Raw genomic sequence first — 16,235 nt, 5'->3', positions numbered from 1 at the left:
TGTCTGCACAAACTCTGGTATTAAGACATTACACTAATTGGCCTAATGAGGGTGCTTTAAGTAAACATCACATTTTCAAACTTGGAATCACCACTATAACTGACTAAAAAGTTGATTTCTACACTGGCACCCTACGGGCTTATGCTACTCAGTGGTCAGTCTACTCCTTTTGTCCAGACTGAAATGTCTCAAAGACCATTGGATAGATTGTCATGAAATTTGTTCAGACATTCATGATCCACACAGGATGAAGCCTGCTGACTTTTCCCCCGACTCTTCCCTCGCAACACCAGCAGGTCAAAAGTCACATTTATCCACTTAAATATATCTCAACATCTACTGGATGAATTGCCACAAAAGTTTCCCAAATGTTGAATCCTAATGTTTTTGTTGATCCTCTGACTTTTCCTTTTGTGCCAGCATGAGGTTGACGTTTGTTGTTTTGAGTGAAATGTCTCAACAACAGTTTGATGGACTGCCATTAAATGTGGTACAGATGTTCATATTCCCCAGAGGATGAAGCGCAGTAACAGTTTTGCTGATAACTTTTCATCGAGCGCCACCATCAGGTCAAAATTTAAATTTGTTCAATACTTTGGTTTATGACAAATACATGTACAACTAAAAACGTTCTCATCGGTCTCAGCTGAGTTTAGTGCCACTTAGCTAATGTTAGCATTCAACATGCCAAGCTAAGATGGTGAATATGGTAAACACACCTGTTGAACATCAGTGTGTTAGCACTGTCATTGTTATGTTGTTGTTTTTAGCATTTAGCTCAAAGCACCACCTCTTTGAAATGTTGCTTTCCACATCTGCGTCACACAGGCTCACACTCTCAGGTAATCTTCTTACCTGTTTGGTACCTGGTTGTGGCTGAATGAAGGCAGTGTGAACACAGTGTGATGATGTTCCTGGAGTGTTGATGACCAGCTTTGTGACTGACTGCGACTTTTCTTTATCACAAAAATCCACCTGTTCTGAGAAATAACACAAATGGGTCTAATTGGTCTAATTGCTGCAATTATAGATACAAATCATCTAATTTTGACGTCTTCATTACCAATAGTCTTACTGGGAGGATGATAGAAGTGGTTGGCCTGAACAGTGACTCCATCATTTATGCACAGCTGCACAGCTTTGGCTCAGTTCAAATTGTCTATTGTCGTTTTACATTTTGCATTCTGGGATTGATATAAATAATTGCTGCAAAACATGGAGCTCCGATCAGTTGGTTGTGAATCTCTATTCTTCTATTCCTTAGTATCACCCTGATATTCTTTCACCCCTTTCCTAGTAAATAGGTTTGTCAGAGCTATTGTGTGGCCTCATACTCAGACACCATTGAATTTTTCATTCAAGTTATACCCATTTCCTTTGAGACTCAGCTGTTAAAACCTTTTTTCTCTGTGGGAAGTGTATATGGGCGGCACGGTGGCAAAGTGGTTAGCACTGTCGCCTCACAGCAGGAAGGTTCTGGGTCTGAACCTTTGGGACTGGACTTGGCAACCTGTGGAGTTTGCATGTTCTTCCTGTGTCTGCGTGGGTTCCCTGCTGGGTACTCCGGTTTCCTCCCACAGTCCCGAGACATGGCACTTTAGGTTAATTGGTGACTCTAAATTGCCGGTAGGTGTGAATGTGAGTGTGAATGTGTCAGCCCTGCAATAGACTGGTGTCCTTTACAGGTCGTACCCTGCCCTCGCCCAGTGTCAGCTGGGATTGGCTCAGATAAGTGGTATAGATAATGAATGGAAAGTGAACATGATCTGTCTCACATTTGTCGGATCATTTTCCGACATAAAGGTTTTATGAATGGGACTATGTGGAAACTTTTTACTGATTAAATGATCTGTCAGTCTGTATGTCAAGTCAGGTTTATTTCCGTAGCCTTAATCACTTGCATGTCTCAAAGCACACACTTAAGTGTTGAATCCACTGATTCTGCACATACAGGTCAGTTTATGCATCCTTAGTGGTACATGGCTCTGGAGGAACTCGTGTTCAGAGAAAGAAAAAAAAAACCCTTATGAAGCTCTAACAAAAAGATGCTGCATTATGGGAAATGTTGGAGCCAACATTTGTGGAGCTTTGGGGCTATATAAAATGATCTCTGCTGCTTCAATTTGACCTTTCATGTTTTTATCCGTCTCTTGTGAGTCCACCAACCTCACAGAAGTGTTATTTCTAAAACAGCAGAAAGCAAAGACATAAAGTAGCATGGCAAAAGAACAAAATCAAAAACAAAAACACCTTTGTGTCCTTCACTTGTAGAGGGAAGCCTGCAGTTATATGACATATGGTATGGAAAACCAAGAGAAGCATTACTTTGATGACAAATGTGTTATATAACTTAACTGCATACATTTGGCAGGGTTTTGTGCAATTAGAGGTAGAGACTGGGTGTGTGTCGAGCTTACATTCTGCATCTGGCACCATTTCAAATCCTCCCACACTTGTTTTGCATTCTGTACTCTCCCGGCTGTGTTAATCATATGCAAAAACAGTTCCACTTTCACCGCACATACATATTACGGAGGATTTCAGATTTGTGTGTGTGTCTTTGTGTGTCTGTCTATATGCAATTGTAAACTGAGTATCAAATCAAAGGATGTTGCTGTTAATCTCTCTGACTGGTCAAAGGTAATCTTAGTTGCAGTTGGATTGGCTGACTCTTTGCGTCATTTTGTTTCCTGCTGTTTTGTAATAAAGTGATTTACCTTTTTTCATGCCACTTGTGCAGAATGGATGACGCAGAGGCTTGTTTCATTCTAAGCAGTCGAAACGAGGTCGATCGCATGGCTGCGGTAAGAACTACAACTAATCAACTCTGTTCCTCTTTAGCAACCATGAATTGTTATTTATTTGTTTACACAAATTTAGGTCATTGATGCTGTAGATTATGTAGCCAATTACTAATTAATTTAAGGAGATTAATTCATAAATGCAAGAGTGAAAATGCAGTATCTTTGTCTGTTGCCCTCAGGACCATCAGACCATCTTGAGAGCCTGGGCAGTAAAGGACTTCGCACCAAATTGCCCCCTTTATGTCCAGATACTCAAACCTGAAAATAAGTTCCATGTTAAATTTGCAGGTGAGAGTTTCCAAACCTTCAGTGAAATGTTGCATTTACATCACACTCAGCAGCAGCAAAGAAATACTTTGACATTTTCTGAAATACACTTATTCGCTTTCTGGCTGAAAGTTATCTGAAAATATTGACAGCACTCTCATATTTCTCAGTTAAAGCAGATATTTTTTAAATAAGAACAGTGGTTCACAAGACTGGCTGGTGAACACAGACACACACAAAAAGCAGAGCGAAAAAGGGTGCATATAAAACTCAACTCCCAATGAACTCTAGTGTAGCTCTGTTACTGCTGGATGTGTATTTGCTTACAAGTTTGCCATATAAACCTACACGGTGTTACTATGTGTTGTCTTTACCGCTTGTAGAAATCAGTTACTGAAGGTTTTAATAAGAAGATGAGCTGGGAGCGGGTTAGCTTAGCTTAGCATAAAGACTGAAGGTAGGAGGCAGCAGCAAGCTTGACTCCGTCCAATGTTGAAAACAACCCACCAGAATCTTGAAACTCCTAATTTATATATTGTTTGTTTAACCTGCACAAAAACAGATATGCTTAAATGACATGTTTTAGTTTAAGGTGCTGTAATTATTTCTCTCTGGGTACAGTAACTTTCTTGTGTCTTGACCAGTGAGGACTCCAGAAAATGAAAGCGCTGGACTGCTGGTCACCAAATAGTTATTAGCATATATATGACTTCAGAATTAAAGAAACAAGATATAACGTGGTATTTAGCCAGATTTAGAGGTGTTCGTAGGTGTATTTTTGAAGGTTTGACAAAGCTACTTTATATAAGGTAAACTTTATTGATCTCATGCTAAGTTAATTAACTGTTAGCTCTAGCTAGCTTCATACTCAATGGACAGATAAAAGTCAGGTGCCAATATCCTCATTTACTGTTGACCAGAAAGGAAATAAATATATTTTCCAAAATGTATAAAAAGTTTTCCACTCATGAAACATCTTTCCTGTGTAACATGATAATGTAACTCTTACATCTTGGGCAGCTCCTCTGATCGGCTCATTTTCTTCTGTTTTCAGATCATGTTGTGTGTGAGGAGGAGTTCAAATACGCCATGTTGGCTCTCAACTGTGTTTGTCCTGCCACCTCCACCTTGGTCACGCTCCTTGTACACACCTCCCGTGGACGGTCAGTCCTGTTGCCTAACCAGGCCTCCTCAGGCTTTTTTATTTCTCCTTTGTGTTACAAAGTTCAAAATCACTTCACATGTCTGCTGATGTATATATATGGTTTCTATAAAACTGGCACAGAGCGATGAATAAGCCCAAGCAAAGACAAAAATCTTAGTTCATTGTGGAACTCAGCAGGAAGTAAAGAGAAAGAGTACATCAAAGCAACAGAGAGAACAGACGGCACCTACATCGATTTTTTAGGATGTGTTCCGTGTTTAACTGTGTGAAAAGCTCTGGTTCAAAATTACTTTTCACAGCAGGCAAACGGCAAACTTTTAAAAGCCGACGTAAATGGCTGAGGCAAACCACCTTTAAAGGAACTCACTGGACTTTTGCACTCGCTGTGCTCCTGAAAACTCTTTAGAAAGTGGAGCTTGGTGTATTTTTATACAGACAAAGACGTACGGGTTTTGAGATTGCACACATTACCCACAAAGTTCTGAATGTGTATGACAGTTGTCTGATTGTATATAATGGGGTACTTTGATGTAAATTGCACTGTGTGTGTGTTTGCATCACATATGTGGGCATCTTTGAGTGCACAAGATAAATTTAGTGACATGCATCTCATCAAGTGGGTAATAGGTTTAAAAGTGATTAGGAGATATTGATGCTAATGAGCATATTATTTTGCCTTTCACAATGTGTTACAGCACAAAAACCACAAACTCTGAAATAGTGATTGTATGTAAAAGCAAGTATGTAAACTGCTTCCTTGCGCATCTCTCGTAGCACATTAAACTCCGTCAAAGTGCTCGAGTAATTACTGTAATTACCGGAAGCCATTACAACGGGCATATTAGAGCCAAGCTGACTGACTGACAGATGGATGAAGCCGTCTGCTTTCATTAGCTAACCGAGGAGACCCAGTGTGACCCCCTGAGGGCTGGGGGGGGTGTGGGGAGAGGAGATGGAGAGTTTTCCCTGTGAATAATGATAATGATTGATCCTGAGTGGATGTTCTCAGAGACTGCATGTACATCAGCATACGTGGGAAATGTTTTAGGTATCAGGTTTACTGATCCATTTCATATTTGATTGTATTTTCTCTGAATGAATGCAGAGAAGGACAACAGTCGCCGGAGCAGTGGCAGAGGATGTACGGCTGTTGCTCTGGCAACGAGGTCTACCACATCCGACTGTGTGACAGCAAGTTCTTTGGGGAGTATAATGGCAAAAGCTTCACGTATGCTTCCTTTCATGCTCACAAGAAGTGAGTTGGCATGTAAGCTAAAGTATTTCTTTCAGACGCTGACAAGTTAAAAATATACCAGATCATTTACAGGGATTGTTGTTCGTGGATTTGACAACATATAATCAAGTACAGCGGCAATTTTTTCATCTTTGTTTGATATGATTTTTATACAGACAAATAAAGGCAAAAAAAAGCAACATCCAACATTTTGATTATACTGTTGTTGTTAGAGAAAGCAAATAAAATTCCTTTGAGCCTCAAGCATCAGTAGCTATGAAATCTTCTGGTTTTATGGTGTAAAATGTAATGACACAGTTGTTGTCAGATATTTCCCTCGAGCATATGCTAACAGCGGCCACGTCATGTCCAGGTACGGTGTGTGTCTGATTGGCATAAAGAGGGAAGACAACAAGAGCATCCTGCTGAACCCTGGCCCACGCCACATCATGGCTGCCACAGACACCTGCTACTACATCAACATCACCAAAGAGGAGAACTCTGCCTTCATCTTTAACCAGGAGGAGAGGAAGGGCCGCCCTGCCGGGGGAATCTACGACGGACCCTCACAGCTTCCTGTGCACAGCATCATCGCCAGCATGGGTGAGAGAGAAGCAGACATGCTCTTGTCTGGGGTCTGAAAGGTGCTGACGAATCTGGTGAAACTGAGGAGATGCTGGTTGGATGTATGTTACAGGTACTGTTGCCATGGATCTTCAGAATACGAGTCCACCTGACGTCTCCAGTGGTAAACTGGTCCCACCTACAGTAAACGGGACAGGCAGCCGTCGGCCGAGCATCGCTCCAGTTCAGGAGCTCGCTGACTCCTCCTCAATCCTGCCATGTGACCTCCTCAGTGACCAATCAGAAGATGACTCTGTCTTCACAGATGAGAAAGACCACTTATCTACTGAGTAAGGGGTCTGTCTGTGCGTGTTGGTGTGTGTTAATACCCAATCCTTAAAAACCTAAACACAAGGAGGCAGCACAAAAAAGACAGGCCATAAAATCATTAAAAAAATGTTGCATTGGATTACTTGGTTTTCATCCTTTAATGAAAATAATTCATAAATCAGTACAACCACGAAATGTCCAATATATTTCCATGTCCTTGCAATTATTTCTTTCCTTTTTTGTATATTATACATCTAGTGACACAAAAGAAGGGAGATTGATAAAAAGTAAATATTTATATATTTCATCATATATACAAATACACACAAATATTTGTAAGTAGCTCATAGACATAGATTTGTCCCTGCTAACAGACATACCTACTCTCACTTAAGTGCATATGAATCAAAGAAGGTATAACATATAATAACTTAAGATAGCCAGGACTAAACTTAATAAGTAACTTAGACTTCTTGTACTGAAGTTGACCTTTAAGTAAAATGACGAAAGTAGTTTCTTAAGAATTTATTAGTCTCATAGTATTAATGACCCTAAAATTAGTGATAGCTTGTCTGTCAGTCTACCAGTGGTGGAGTAACTACATATCTTTACTTACTCTACTAGTTTTGTAGTAGTTATGATAGTAATTAAAGATTTTACATAAAAAGCTAATAAAATATGATGCATTGTTATACATTAAACTGTCCAGTAGTATAAACTGTAAATGGGTCAAAATTTGCTCCATCTAAACAATCTTTAACAGTAAAATGCTGTGTAATTTTTATTAATGAATCATTAATTTACTCTAAGAGTTGCACATGTAATCATTTGACACTATGCGACCTCCCAAAATATCTGTACAAATCAGACAAAAACATTTTCCTTACCTGTTCTGTGACTATTACCCAGCATGCAGTTGAACTTGAATGCACTGATGGTTAATGAGCTAGAACGAATGAAATTATGACTAGAAAACTCGACCAGTTTTGAATAGAGTATGTTTCCCTGAAATATGTCATTCATGTTTTTTTTTTCGATTTGTTTCCAGGTATGTGAAAGGTTATCCCCCTAACTCTCCGTACATTGGGAGCTCGCCCACTTTGTGCCATCTGTTGGCTGAAAAAGCCCCGTTCTGCTGCCTACGACTAGACCAGGTGGGCAGTCGCTGCTCCTCCAACTTAGTCATTCACTTACTTACTGCCTCCATCATTCCTTACAATCCCTCCCCTGTCTCTCTGTCCTTCACTTGATAAAAGCAAACCGAAAATACCTGTGTGTATTTTTTCTTTTTCTCCGCTCCCTGTGCAGGGTTGCAGGCACAACAGCTTTGAGGATGCCAAAGCTTATGGTTTTAAAAACAAGCTCATCATTGTGTCTGCTGAGACTGCAGGGAACGGTCTCTATAACTTCATAGTGCCTCTCAGAGCTTATTACAGACCCAGGAAAGAACTCAACCCCATTGTCTTGCTGCTGGATAACCCGTGAGTTCACTTTAACACACACATAACAGACTTTCTCTCCCCCTAAGTCTGTCTTTCACCATTTCACTGTGGGAAACGTTGCAGTGCGAAGAGCTCACGTCATCCGAGCACTTAGGACAAGGCTGTGGAGGTGGGACTCCATTGTCATTTCTGATGTTAGGTTAGTGAGGCTGCTCACAGTGACGGACTGTTTTGAGCAGCGAAGAAAATAAAAACGCTGCTCTCTGTATCTCCAGTCACCATGGCAACTTGCTTTGCCTTGAACCTGAATAATATATATTGCTACAAGGGAAGAAAAAGAAGGAGAAAATCATTTCTTTGGAGAACATCAAGCAGGCTTTCATCGACAGCCCTGATGTGTCCCTTTTCAGCCCCCACATGTGAGCTCTCTGGACTCTCATAGAAACACGCACATAACAATAAACTGTCCCTCCATGCAGCACTCGCTCCCTCCCCTCCCTATCGCTTTCGCACATGCACAAATACAAACACCCACACACTTGGATATGCAATTCAGTCACTTACCACAGCCTTGGGTCCCTAGTCACCAGGACTGGGCAGATGCATACAGCAATGTTCTGTCAGGGGTGGTGTTTGAGGACAGGCAGTAATAAAGCGACTAAATCTCTCTGAGTGCACTCAGCAACAGATGGACTCATCCTTCAGCCTAAAGACACACTAACTAGGGAGCTGAACTACCATAGAGGCTCCTAAGGCCCTGGTATTACATCATCACATAGTAACCACACACATCCTTAAGCAGCTAGAGAGTAGTTTGAGTGGATTTAGTTTGTATCGTAGTGATTTTTTAACTTCAATAAAGTCTTTTTTTTATGTATTTGATGCAAGTTGCTGAATGGATCAGCAACTGACAAAGAGATTTCAATTGCCAAGCAATATTTTCTTTATACTTTTCATGTAGTTTGTTCATTCATTTTTATTTCTGTGTCGGCCTGAACATTTGGTCCATTCGAAACATCAAATGTCAAAAAAAAACAAACAAAAAACACACCTTCTAGTAACACGTGTACAAAACCAAAAGAAAAACATCAACCACAACATTATATTTACATTTACATAATTTCAGGTAACATGTGTTGTTGTTGACCAAAATTTCAAATAAATTGTGCACCAAGCACAAGCAGAAAAGAAACACTGCAGGTTTGTTGCTCATCTTTCAGGCTTTATCCATGTAACTGACAAACTTGAATGTTTCTTATGTGAATTTCTTATGTGAATTATGAAAAATGTTTTAAAAAACAAAATGGAATAAATTTCCTATATCATCTATGTTTCCTCTAGACCAGATAATCACTTTCTGGAGGCCATCTGCTGTTTCCCTATGGTCTACTACATGGGTGGGAGCATAGACAAGTAAGACTGTCATATAATCTTCTGCTATTCATTAAAATGTAATTTCATATTACATTAATTTTCTTATTTGTGTATATATTGAAGAGGAGTCTGTATTTCTCTGAGATTTGCTTGGCTTGTTTTACTATATTCACGGGGTCCGAAAACTGGACCCCACAAGTTAAAACTCTGTTTAAGGGTAAAGTCTTTGGTTTTATGGTTAGGGTGATGGATAAGGTTAGGATAAGGGTCAAAGGAATGTATTATGTCAATGACAGGTCCCCATAAATATAGTACGACAAGGACGTGTGTGTGTGTTTCAGTCTTGACAGCCTGCTGCAGTGTGGCATTATCTACGCCGATAATTTGGTTGTTGTGGATAAAGAGAGTACGATGAGTGCAGAGGAAGACTACATGGCTGATGCCAAAACGATTGTCAATGTGCAGACGATGTTCAGGTAATTATTCAGATTCTGTCCTAATACTTGTAAATTACTCGTGACACAGTCTTAAATTTCATCACATCGGTTCATAGGCTCAGTGGAGGCTCAGTACATCTGCACCTCCAACAGTGATAAATTGCGATATTCAGTCACATCTTTTGATTCATGTTTTTACTTTATTTATTTATTTATTTATTTATTTATTTTTTATCATCACGCTCTCTCTTGTTCAAGGTTGTTTCCCAGTCTCAGCATCATCACAGAGCTTACTCATCCATCCAACATGAGATTCATGCAGTTCAGAGCAAAAGACTGCTATTCACTGGCTCTCTCCAAGCTGGAGAAGGTGAGGCATTACAAAAGAGCTTACAGTGAATCACTCAGTATGAATAACAGGAATTATAAAGAAAGGATAAAAGAGTTTTTTTTTTAAGTAACTGGTCTTGACACTGTTATTATGTTTGCCATTTCTATCTGACTCTGTGCGCTGTCAAAAAAGCAACAGACCTTTAAATGTTGTTCACCGTTTCTTTTGCTTTATGTGTGTGTCCTGGTTTTCCCCGACAGAAGGAGCGAGATAAAGGCTCCAATTTGGCCTTCATGTTTCGCCTACCCTTCGCTGCAGGCAGAGTGTTCAGTATCAGCATGCTGGACACCCTGCTCTATCAGGTTGGTACACACCTACAGCTAAACGCTTAGTCTCAGGTGAGAGGAATGGATGTGTTTGAAAGCGGCAGAGAAACAGTATCGCCTGCAGAAACAGAGCAGCATAACAACGTTAGGCAAAAGTGCCCTCTTGTGTTCAGTCAGGTTTACTTATGTACACTGTGTTATGGTTATAGTTAAAAAAAGTGATTTTTCTGTGGTTGCATGTCAGTCTTTTGTGAAGGACTACATGATCCTTATTGCAAGGCTGCTGCTGGGCCTGGACACCACTCCTGGATCAGGATACCTCTGTGCTGTGAGTTACATACAGTAGAGACACGAAAGAAATGAAACAGTACCAGACTCCAGTCGACTAAACTATAGTATTTATCTCTCTATACCCTTTTATCTCTATTTAAATGTTCCAGATGAAAGTAACCGAGGAGGATCTATGGATTAGCACTTACGGCAGACTGTTCCAGAAACTCTGCTCCTCAAGTGCTGAAATTCCCATCGGGATTTATCGGACTGAATCCCACATTTTCTCTATGTCCGAGGTGAGGAGGATACTGTAAACTGTATCAAGTTAAATATAAGACTTCAATGCAAAATCTTTTTTATATTCATTTATTTCAAATAAGCTTGTAGTCACTGGTTAACAGCAGAATATATAACAGGACTGTGAGTCTGTAGCCATGCCAGCAGCTTTGTGTGGCTTTACTTAAACACAGCAGAGCTCAGTACTCTTCTACTTAAGTTAAAAGTAAAGAAGTAATAGTATTAAAATAAACTTAAAGTCCTCATTATGCAGAATGGCCCATTTTAGAATGATATATATGATATTTTTGGATTATAATTACAGATGTAAGCATCACTAATCTTGCAGCTGGTAATGGTTGGGCTCATTCTAACAGCTTTATGTTCTGCAGTGTAGCTTAATCCATTAGAATACATCATCATCTATCATTTTATTGTACTTTGTATTAATAATCCAAATCTCCATGTAACAAGTAATTAAAGCTGTCAGTAAAAAGTCAATGATTTCCCTCTGAGATGCAGTGGAATAAAAATATGAAGTAATGTAAATTGGAAATACTCAAATGAAAGTACAAGTATCCCAAAATTGCACCTAAGTACAGTACATGAATTATAATGTCATCTGAGAATTATTGTCTTTTCTGAACCTTTATTATCATCAGCACCCTGGCAGTAGAGGTAACTTCCTGTCTCCCCACCCCAGTCTCAGGTGTCAGTCAGTGTCGACGACTGCGAGGACACCAAGGACAGGGGGGATGAGTCTCGCGGCAACGACCAATCAGATCACCCCCTGCTGAGGAAGAAGAGCATGCAGTGGGCGCGGCGGCTCAGTAAGAAAAGCGTGAGGTGGCAGGGGATGAGCCGGGACTCGAGCAAGGACCACGCCCAGCGCATCGCCCAGCAGCGCCTCAACCTGTACCGACGCTCTGAGAGGGAGGAGCTGTCTGAACTGGTCCGCAACCGCATGAGGCATCTGGGGCTCCCCACCTCGGGATATGGTGAGGATGGACACATCTTTAACTGAGGAAGCCAACCACTCATTGCTCTTCCTTTCCCAAACTTCGATTTCAGCTTAACAAGTTTACCTGTTCCTTGTCCAACTCCTGTTTATAGAAGACCTGACTAATCTGACAGCCAGCGACGTCATGAACAGAGTCAATCTGGGCTACTTACAAGGTAAGAATTCAAGTCATGATAATACGGCAGAGCATCGTCATACGGATGCGACTGCTCCAGTTTGCTGATGGTGACGTTTCTGTTTCAGACGAACAGAATGATCATCAAAACACCCTGTCGTACGTCCTGATTAACCCTTCTCCTGACACCAGGCTGGAGCTCAATGACATTGTGTAAGCATTACATTTATGTACTGCACATGTGGTTACTACTACTGTTTATTTTCAAAGCTGTCTTATTTGTGGATATTTTTGCATGTGTGCTACTGTGTAAGTTTTGACAGAAATGAAACCAAGTGATAATCAAAGCAAATCTGGTGTTGCCTTTCCTGCACACAAGCCAGTCTGAGTCCAGACTGTCTGTGTTTGTGGTTTCCCGTTGGTGGAAAGAGCTACCGAATGCTATCAGACCGGGGGGGTCCCTCTCTATCTTCAAGAATCTCTTGAAGACTCATCTCTTCTGAGAGCACCTCCTTTTCTAAAAGCTCTAACACCCTAACATGCCTAACTTGCACTTACGATGCACTTTGGGTGCACTTCTTTACCTGATCCTGTTGCACTTCACCTTATTGAACAGATTCAATTCTTGCTTCAAGGTCTCCTACTGCACTGAAGCTTGAGTGTTGTAAGTCACTTCGGATAAAAGCATCTGCCGAATTAGTGATAATAATAAAAATAATTTCATTTTACCCTTAACTTATCGTGCATTTATACAGCACTTAAAGCTGCACTAATCAATATTTTTATATTATCAACAGATGAAATGATTATGAGCAGATGATTGAGATGCGATATAAACCCACCGATAATTGTCCTCTCATTGTGTTTTACTGTCTAACAGCTCATTGCTTTGGTTTTAGAGGCTGCAACTGAACAGTTTTGATTCCTCACTCTTCTCAAACTTGTTTCTAGCCACAGCTCCCAGTGGTCCTCAGATAGAAAGAGATCATTAACAGACTGTATGCTACCTACTCAGCACCAAACAGCAGACAGACAAAGTCAGTGACTATCTGATGAACGTAGTGGAGCATTTAGCAGATACTTTCTTCAGGAATCAGTTGAGACCAAAATATAGCTAAAAGAAGAATAAATATTAAGCTTAAATTGATCAGATGGCAGGAAATAGGAGTCCTAATTAATACTAATGTTGTTTCATGTTTGCTGGATGTGTAAATAAGCACCTATTTGCGGACAGGTTAGCCTCAACAGCTTTATAAGGTGACAAGTTATCAGTGTGGCAAAATAAATCAGTTGAATTGTTTTAATAAAGGATGCACCCTACAATATATTTTGTAGAGTTTTTTTTTTTTTTTTGGAAAATTATGCATAATTATTATTATCACTCGTTTGGCAACTGGGTGAACAGGGCACCTATCAGTATCCATGGTGACGGCTGTCTCGTGATGGAGAGTGGCGAGTGCATCCCACAGTTTGTTTATTTAGCTCCTCTTTAATGCAGGGCGTCCTGAAGTGTGGGAGTGGGGATCGGTTTAGAAAAGTACCTGAGTGCAGGTGCTCCCATGTGACAACACTCAGTTCACTTCACCTGCCCCCCCCACCCCCCCTTCTCTCCCTCTCAGGTACTTGATTCGTTCGGACCCTCTGGCCCACGTCCCCGAGGAACCTCCTGTCCACAGCAGCAGCCTGAAAGAGAGACACGAGTCCAGCTTAGACACCAGAGAGGACACCCAGCTCTGATACCGTGCTGACCTTCACATTTACACTCCTTCCTCATCGACCCCTTCAGTTTTTCATGGGGAGTGTGGCTGCGTCCACACAGGTCCAGTCTGACAGAGGACAATTTGTGCTATTATGTTCCAGCACTGCAGTCTACCACTGTATTATACGAGTGCCTACTGTTTGGCAGATGATGTTTGACGTCATCTGTGACATTTTCATTCTCTTGCCGCAGACACTGGATGTCTGAATCGTGCATTTATTTCTGTGAAAGCTCTCTCCAGCGAGCAGTCAGGGACGCACTTGTTAAAAAATGATTAAACTAACTGAGGAGATTTCAATCAGATCTGTCCCAGATGCAGTGTTGCCCTTGGTTAGAGTTAGTCTGATTTGAACAGAGATCACAGGACAATCCTTATGAGGTTCACTGTCATTTAAAAGTCCTAAAAGTAAATTGTACATTTTGTTTCTGCTCCTTTGGTTGTGGGTCCCTCAGGAGAAGTTGAACATCAGGAGCAGAGATTCTGGGATTTATCCATCTTTTCTTTTTCAGATTACCAGAAATCAGATTCACATATTCTAAATCTCCCTGGGCCATACACTTTACCTATTTACCATCATTCACATAAAACCAAACATACCCTTCAACACTATGTGACTTAAATAAAAATATGTGCATTTAAAGCTTTTATTTAAAGCTTATTTTCTGTAGCTGAACCATAGAGGTTAGTTATTCAGTCGTGTCAAGGTCTATAAACAGTGGTGGTTACTTGTATTTTCTCTGTGGTACATTTCTTAGGTTGGATGATTAGGTTTTTGCACGACAAGACCTTAGTTCAACCATAAATATTCTGTGCCATATATCCAGTGTTGTGCCATTAAGGATTTGTTTGATTTGTACTATATTAGTAATCAGACAACCTCATTTTACTGTCAGCACTGCTCAGTGATTTGTGGCTGTGTGGGTGAGGTATGTATTTCTAAAATGCTACATCCTGTACACACAAATTTTGGATTGCAACTCTTTGACTTCATACATATTTAATTGTTGAAAATATTTGTACTTTCATTTTACTTAATCTGCACATTAAAGTGCGATATTATGAAAAAAGCACATTGAAACTTTTCTGGGTTGTGTAATCATTTAGCCTCAGCATTGCTATGTATGTCTTTAGAAGTGGGAATGTAAAGGAACAGGTTGATATTTTCTGAAATGCAGGTTAAAAGATTGATATCAGGTAAATATGAAGCTACATGCAGCTACAGGTGATCTTAGCATAAAGACTGTAAACGGGGAAATAGCTAGTCTGACTCTGTCCACAGATCAAAAATCCTCCTACCAGCAACTCTAAAGCTCATTAATTAACAGGTTATATCTTTGTTTAATCTGCATAAGGGAGAATGTGAATTTCCCAAAATGTCAAAGTATATTCTCAAGTGGAGGTGGACTGTTCTTCTAATTTATCATTTTAGATGAACTGTCCCAAATCAATCTCTCACTGACACTGTCTTCTCCACATTTAAACCAGTTGTAATTTTAAATATATATAATAATTTTAGTTAAGAGAAAATAATAATCTCATGATTTTCATCTTAATTAGCCTGAATGACAAAGGGTCATTTTTTTAACGTTTTTTTTTTTTTTTTTTTTTTTTTATGTCTGTTTTGTAGTTTCTTTTTTTTTTGTTTTGTTTATGTTTTTTGAGTAGAATTGTTTTTTTGAGTAAAATGTTTTGGTGCATTGTCAGAATGTGTTTTTTTTTGTTATAAACTACATAGCCCTCCTGTCTCAGCCTGGAAATCCAGTGAAAAACAGCACCTGGTAGGGAAGTAGTTAAAGTTATCAGCAGGTACTGGTGAGAAATGCACAGGGTGTACCAGAACATCAATCTGCAACAGCAGTTGGAGCAGCAGCCGTGGCAGCGGCACACAGCTCATGGAGGCAATTAAGCTAATCTGCTTTAAAACCCTCAGCGTGAAGTTAGTGTCAGAAAATCTGAGTCATAACTCCATCAAATCGCAACACAGCCACATAATACATATTTTTAGATTCAGTGTGACTTACACTTTTCATGGATATCATTATCTCAGATGTCAAATGCAAATAAACATCTATACACTCACTTAAAAGAAAAGATGTTCCTTATGTCTGCAGAACTTGCCTGACTATCATGGGGGTTTTATGTTTTCTTCAACTTACATTCTTACATTAACACCTAATGTGACATTTTTCAAAAGATGTTGTAGAAAAAAATATTATATTAATAATAATATTAATTATAGCGATACTGAATATAAAAAATAAAAAAACTACTGTTACGATAATTGGGTTTGCTGTAGTTTCTGATCAGGCAACTTTTTGTTAGTCAAATCTGGAAATGCAAAGCTGAGGTGTGCATGAAACAGTTCTCTACCTAAATATACTGTATGAAAAAATAAAAAATAAAAGTTGAAATAACGGGAGAAACAATGGAAAAGAGGAGGAAGGAGCTGTGTGACTAAAATAACTGGAGCCACAGAACTGACAATCAGGACTGGAGAAGAGGTCGTATCAGGTGTC

The 16,235-nt window shown here is 39.9% G+C and overlaps 1 protein-coding gene across 1 annotated transcript in view; it reads left to right on the top strand.

The window, feature by feature from the left end:
- kcnt1a (potassium sodium-activated channel subfamily T member 1a) overlaps positions 1-16,096 on the top strand; it is a 30,327-nt gene extending 14,231 nt beyond the window's left edge. Inside the window, exons 14-31 of the mRNA XM_071466298.1 lie at positions 2,741-2,804; positions 2,984-3,092; positions 4,126-4,234; positions 5,342-5,491; positions 5,844-6,073; positions 6,168-6,384; positions 7,413-7,518; positions 7,673-7,845; positions 9,148-9,219; positions 9,522-9,656; positions 9,876-9,987; positions 10,209-10,310; positions 10,519-10,602; positions 10,715-10,843; positions 11,527-11,821; positions 11,937-11,999; positions 12,088-12,172; positions 13,579-16,096. Of these exons, the coding sequence (XP_071322399.1) occupies positions 2,741-2,804; positions 2,984-3,092; positions 4,126-4,234; positions 5,342-5,491; positions 5,844-6,073; positions 6,168-6,384; positions 7,413-7,518; positions 7,673-7,845; positions 9,148-9,219; positions 9,522-9,656; positions 9,876-9,987; positions 10,209-10,310; positions 10,519-10,602; positions 10,715-10,843; positions 11,527-11,821; positions 11,937-11,999; positions 12,088-12,172; positions 13,579-13,696 (2,353 nt within the window). The 3' untranslated portion in view covers positions 13,697-16,096. The remainder of the gene's footprint in view (positions 1-2,740; positions 2,805-2,983; positions 3,093-4,125; positions 4,235-5,341; positions 5,492-5,843; positions 6,074-6,167; positions 6,385-7,412; positions 7,519-7,672; positions 7,846-9,147; positions 9,220-9,521; positions 9,657-9,875; positions 9,988-10,208; positions 10,311-10,518; positions 10,603-10,714; positions 10,844-11,526; positions 11,822-11,936; positions 12,000-12,087; positions 12,173-13,578) is intronic.
- Positions 16,097-16,235: the final 139 nt, after the last annotated feature.

The sequence above is a fragment of the Trachinotus anak genome, unplaced genomic scaffold (assembly GCF_046630095.1).
Source record: "Trachinotus anak isolate AG129_WGS33_773 ecotype Australia unplaced genomic scaffold, CSIRO_AGI_Tana_v1 ptg000028l, whole genome shotgun sequence".
In the NCBI taxonomy this organism is placed as follows: Eukaryota; Metazoa; Chordata; class Actinopteri; order Carangiformes; family Carangidae; genus Trachinotus; species Trachinotus anak.
The sequence above is the reverse complement of the archived record's forward strand: the minus strand, read 5'-3'. Positions and strand labels throughout refer to the sequence as shown.